This window comes from Gadus morhua, chromosome 16 (genome assembly GCF_902167405.1).
Source record: "Gadus morhua chromosome 16, gadMor3.0, whole genome shotgun sequence".
Lineage (NCBI taxonomy): Eukaryota > Metazoa > Chordata > Actinopteri > Gadiformes > Gadidae > Gadus > Gadus morhua.
The window spans coordinates 29,799,416-29,805,560 of record NC_044063.1 but is presented as its reverse complement, the minus strand read 5'-3'; the positions used below and the strand labels follow the sequence as shown (position 1 = coordinate 29,805,560).

Here is a 6,145-nt window from a genome sequence, read left to right as displayed (position 1 = left end):
CCATCGTACCTCATTTCATTTGTTCAGAAGGACTGGAACGGCTCAATTGACAAACGTTCACTCACTTGGAGGCGGCGGGTGTCTGTAGATGTTTTAAAATGATTGGATCTGCCCAGTGCCACTCTGGATCTGCCATAACCAATCGCATAGCGTTTGGTTGTGACGTATGTCATGCGACGGGACCGGCTCCTACACCGCTAACTGAGCCAGCTGGAAAATCAAACTTTTCCCGAACCCGGTGGGGAGAAGCGCCACAACATCATGGCCACCAACAAAACTCTGCAAAGCATGTTCTTGCTCTGGCTTTAATTTATCAATTTTCGGCAGCAATCCCACAACAGACCGAATAGCTTCTCTCGTATCCTTCTCCATTGTCTTCCTCTGACTACAACTGAAACTGGCGCGCGACCTAGACGTCATCGTTCTCAGCCACTCCCTCTGTTCGCTGATTGGACCGCCAGAAATCTGGTTTCCATGGAACGCATTCATATTAAGCAGACCCAGACCTAGTACTGAAGTGAAATGAAAATTGAGGTAGTAGTATTAGAAGTAGATATATGGGCGGTGCCAGGCTAGTTATCTTCATGGATGACCGTGAAATCGTGGTAGGTTATAGTAGCCTATTAGTTATTATCTCGTACAAGCCTAGGCTACAATTGAATGCATCTTCTTTGCATAATAATAAGACAAGCTCAGTCTGTTGCTAATGATATCGAAATATTGTTGAAAACTTAAAACAATTAAATAGAATTCTGAAATAATCGGCCGCTCGAATACGAGCATAACTAAACTATGAGGGAAATATTAGATTCCTGACCACTACAGTCTATAGGCCTTGGATCTATAGAGTGCGTTGTCTCTACAACAGAGACAATAACGCAGCGATATCAAGATGAGCAGTTCTTGAGAGACGGTGAAATCCGCGAGATGCTGACCATCATGGGAGAGAAGGTGATGCAGCCGCATCTAACAAAGACGTTGGAGGATAGTGCGATCTACGAGAAAGACGCAGAAGAACGTTCCTTCGTGCCAAGACGCGACCGAACCGGCTTGGCAGTGTAAAAAGGAGCGATCGCGGATAGGTCCGTCCTATGCACCGAAACTTTTTACAATGCAACAAAATATTTAAAGAGTATCAAGCTATTATGTATAGATATTATAACAGTATTAGTCATTTGTATTAGGTTAATTTTTAATTTTTTTTTTTAATTTAAGGAACACCCACAATTAGTCTGGCCCATCCACAACTGGAATCCTGGCACCGTGCCTGCCTGGAGGAGACCATCTCTTGGAGCTTATACCCGGAGGTGAAGGGGGTTGAGCACCCGGAGGTGGAAGGGGTGGAGCTTAGACCCGGAGGAGGTGTAGCGGTGGAGTTTAGACAAGAAGGTGTTGGGGGTGGAGCTTAGACCCGAAGGTGAAAGGGGTGGAGCTTAGATCCGGAGGAGGTAAAGGTGAAGGAGTTGGAGCTGAGACCTGGAGGTGGAGGGCGTGGAGCTTAGACCCGAAGGTGGAGGGGTGGAGCTTAGACCCGGAGGTGGAGGGGGTGGAGTTGTAGGGGGTGGAGGGGGTGAAGCTGGCTCGGAGGTGGAGGGGGTGGAGGTGGAGGGGTTGGAGGGGATGGAGGTGGAGGGAGGGGAAGGGTTGGAGCTGGAGGGGGAGGGTGTGGAGGAGATGGAGGAGGGCTGCAACGAGTCTCAATGAAGCAACCGAGACTGATTTATGTAGACCTCCACCTCGCGTTGTCAGGCAACTGTACCGATGTGCTGACGTTAATGATTCATTAGCTTGTCATCCATTGGCAGATATCTGTAAAAACAGAGGGGTTGACATCAGCATGAAGCAAGATGTTTATAGGATTATATCATGATAAATAATCGGTGTAGTTCCGACAAACGGTAAACGTCATGGGATAATAAGTAGTAGCCTAGCCTAATGTTTGAAGTAGGCTAACCTTTACCAACATAATTATAGCTGCTATTTTTGAGATCAAAATAAATAGTGGTTGTTAGAATATACGAGAGAGACGAGAACGGGACTGGACATCATCCACGAGACACTCTCTCTCTCTCTCTCTCTCTCTCTCTCTCTCTCTCTCTCTCTCTCTCTCTCTCTCTCTCTCTCTCTCTCTCTCTCTCTCTCTCTCTCTCTCTCTCTCTCTCTCTCTCTCTCTCTCTCTCTCTCTCTCTCTCTCTCTCTCTCTCTCTCTCTCTCTCTCTCTCTCTCTCTCTCTCTCTCTCTCTCTCTCTCTCTCTCTCTGCTTGTCTGTGTTCAACCGCTCTGCCATCGCTCGCATTACATCATCAATATCCAGCAGCAAGCGGATCAGATCGGAAGGCTATTTCCGTCTGCAGACCCCCGATCAGAGGCGCGGGGGGGAGGGGGGGAGGAGAAGTCGTTCGGGTGCTTTGACCGGACATCGTGGGGATGATATACAATAACAACACGGCCACGATGCATCCATAGCGGAATGATGTGACGTGTCTCCGACAGGGGGAGACCAGAGACACCGTCACCACCGCGCGCCTCCATCTCCCTTTGTTCACCGAGGAGGGGATGACCAGGGATGACATGATGGCGGAGGTAGAGGCAGCGCCCCCCCGCCGGGACCATCAGCCCCCATTCCCCTACGAGGAGTACGAGTGCAAGATCTGCTACAACTACTTCGACCTGGACCGCCGCGCGCCCAAGCTGCTGGAGTGCGTGCACACCTTCTGCGAGCAGTGTCTCACCGCGCTGCACCTGCGCGAAGAGCGGCCGTGGCGCGTCAGCTGCCCGGTGTGCCGCCACCGGACGCCCGTGCCGGACTACCGCATCCAGAACCTGCCCAACAACACCAAGGTGACAGAGGACTTCCCGCTCTACATGGACTCGGACCCCCTGCCGCAGGACGCCTTGCCGCTCTACCCGCCCCCGCTGCACCCGGCCCTGGTGGCGCTGCGGCGGGAGGAGGAGGTGTCCGGCGGTGACCAGGCCACCCCCTCCTCCACCACCACCTCCGACCCCGTGTCAACTGCCACCACCCTCTCGCGGGACTCGGTGCGAGACTACGACAGCTGCCAGAGCTGTAAGCGCGTGGCGCTGACCACGGGCTGCGTGTGCGTCGTCTTCTCCTTCCTGTCCATGCTCGTGCTGCTCTTCATGGGCCTGATCTTCGTGCACAGCCACGGCAGCCCCCCCTCCCCGGCCGGGCCCATTTGCCTGTCCGTGGCCAGCATCCTCGCCATGTTCTCCGTGGTGGTCACGTGGCTCATATGCTGGCTCAAATACAGACCCGCCGAGCACGAGACGGGGGGGCGCGCGACAGCCACCAACAGCTCCCGGAGGAATGCCTGATCCGCAGCTATAGGGTCTGTCACGAGAACGGCCCCTTTATTTTTTTGTGTGTTCGTGTGTGTGTGTGTGTGTGTGTGTGTGTGTGTGTGTGTGTGTGTGTGTGTGTGTGTGTGTGTGTGTGTGTGTGTGTGTGTGTGTGTGTGTGTGTGTGTGTGTAATACTGGATACTGATATTCCTACTTCCTTTACCCTTTTCTAGGAACCTATATATCTAACAAAGATTGCCTTTCAATGATATCAAAACACCCCAGGGCCTTGTGATGTGAGCACTGGGCTCCCTGTAGTGAGGGATTCAGACTGTTTTTTGGTCAAGCACTGAACTGTGGTGGATGGCTTGATGAAGAAGAGAAGTGCTTATTTGAGTGTGACCAAAACCTCTCCTGGAAGATATTGCATATTCCGTACCGCTCACTGTATATGATATTGTCGTTCACTCTTCTAGCTTTCACCTACATAGTAGAGCTGCAAATGATAACACATTCTCTATGAAGAAGCTGGATTTAGTTTGGCTTTCATTGTTAAACATTATGGGATCCACCATCTTAACTGTAAATACTCATGGGTACAGACAGTCCCTCGGGTCAAACAATCCTCTGATCTCTATGCTCTCCTGTTCTCATCAGTGTCCTTGGTGAGGAACCAGTTCATTGCAGCTGTGTTTGATCCCACCCATAGGGTCATGGGTTTTGCATGCATACACCGAGTACAGGCGGGAGACAGTTGGACAGTTTGCTGAGTCTCTCCGCCTGTGTGCCTCTCCCCGTTGTTAATCTCCAAAGTGACCTGCGGCCACCACCTAATCCATCTTCCAATGACATGCTCAATTCAATCAGTCTACCTACCAATCAAATGCTCAATCCAATCAGTCTACAGAATAATGACATGCTCCATTCAATCACCCAATCAGTCTGCTGACCAATGAAATGCTCAATCTAATCAATCAATCAACGCACTGGCCACTGGAAATGGTCAATCAGGCCGTGTCACATGATACTGTGATTGTTGAGAAACTGTTCTTCACTCAGAGAGGACCGGACAGGCAGTCAGAGAGGACCAAACAGGCTGTCAGAGGGGACCAGACAGGCGGTCAGAGAGGACCAGACAGGCGGTCAGAGAGGACCAGACAGGTGGTCAGAGAGGACCAAACAGGCGGTCTGAGGGGACCAGAGGTGGTCAGAGAGGACCAGACAGGCGGTCAGAGAGGACCAGACAGGCAGTCAGAGGGGACCAGACAGGCGGTCAGAGGGGATCAGACAGGTGTTCAGAGACGTAGCAGACAGGGTATTCTCAGCCTTCCATCTCTGGGTTTATTTATTTATATCCGGAGAAAATGTATTCTTTTTACTGTAATCCTTATTATCATTGTTGAAATTGTTGCCGTTTTATTTATTTTTTAATCTATTTTCAGGGTTTTGGAAAACAAGGTTTGTAAGGGAGGCTGAGCTCAGTATTTACGATATTGGCGAGGAGTGTTTTAGAAGCCAAAGAGAGATTTAGAAATACACCAAAACACTTCCTCCACGGGGTCAGAGATGTCACAGTCCTCTGTAATGTCTCCTCCTTCATGGTGTCAGAGACGTCACAGTCCTCTGTAATGTCTCCTCCTTCACGGTGTCAGAGACGTCACGGTCCTCTGTAATGTCTCCTCTTCCACGGTGTCAGAGACGCCACAGTCCTCTGTACAGAGTACGGACCCTACAGCAGACGGACGCTCTCTCAGAGTGTCAGGACTCAGACCGTTGGCCTACATGTACTTCCTGGTTCAATAACGTGTGTTTCTGTCACAGCACGTATTACATATTTTGCCAGATTGACCTTAATGCCTGCTTAAAACCTTTTATTTAACGTAATGCACTTTCAGTCTGTTATTTGCCACAAGTTAAAGAGTGTATTTTGAGAAAAACCCATGTAAGCTTATTGCATTTATTTAAGAGGACCTATAGAACATGTTGTATGGGAATTTCTGGTGGTTGTTGTTATGGTTGTTACGGTACAAATATTTATTTGCACAGAGAAATTATCCTTATCCTTACGTGATGTTTTAAATACATTAACTCATTTCAGTAATAAAGAAAAGCTGAATAGCCATTGAGTTGATTTTGATTTAATTCAGGAGGCAGTTTCTTATTCCAATAGTAAACTGCTCCAGCGCGCCATCTTCTGGCGCTCAGGAGGCACGCACACACAGAAAGAATGTGGGCTCCTCAGGCCTGACTAGAAGTTAGTTTTGTACACCACGTTGGCTGAAACCATTATGTTTCGCTTCTCACGCTCGGACGCTGGCTGTAATATCCATAAAGCCGAACCGGTTGATCTTACTTGACAACAAGGAGCTCCCCTGCCCCAGTCTGGGGAGTGGGCCAATCTGGATTGACTGATGGAGCTCCTTGCATAAGTAATCTACACCTCATAAACTATCATAACTTCAAACCTCTGTTTTAGTTTCTCTTATTATTACTTAGCCAACTTTATTAGGGGTCTCTGCAGTGGACCAAGCAACTCTGAAGTTGCTTGGTCCACTATTGTTATGTAACGTTTTTTTTCCCCCTCAAATTCTGTAAACGTCATACTGCAGCCTATACCGTAAGTCGAAAACTCTGGAAATGTTCAGGTATGGCTACCAATAACCCCCACTACCCATGAGCCAAAATTGGTGGTACTGCACCCAAAGGTGGCGCTATTGCAAAAAGATCATGAATTAGGCTTACTCACACGCATCTTTTTCACCCTGGTCTTCTGCTCTAAAAATGTGGACTTTTCCCACAATTTCATAGGAAAGCCAAACGTCCACAGTCTCAACCCATTTTGC

The 6,145-nt window shown here is 49.1% G+C and overlaps 1 protein-coding gene across 1 annotated transcript; it reads left to right on the top strand.

Moving 5' to 3' along the window:
• The first annotated feature begins 2,269 nt into the window (after positions 1-2,269).
• On the top strand, positions 2,270-5,424 carry rnf228 (ring finger protein 228). Its single transcript, XM_030337273.1, has one exon. The coding sequence runs from the start codon at positions 2,557-2,559 to the stop codon at positions 3,334-3,336; it is 780 nt and encodes a 259-aa protein (XP_030193133.1). The 5' UTR covers positions 2,270-2,556; the 3' UTR covers positions 3,337-5,424.
• The last annotated feature ends 721 nt before the right edge of the window (positions 5,425-6,145 follow it).

Excerpts from the sequence above, each read along its gene's own strand:
- rnf228 (XM_030337273.1), top strand. The coding sequence starts at position 2,557 with ATGACCAGGGATGACATGATGGCGGAGGTAGAGGCAGCGCCCCCCCGC.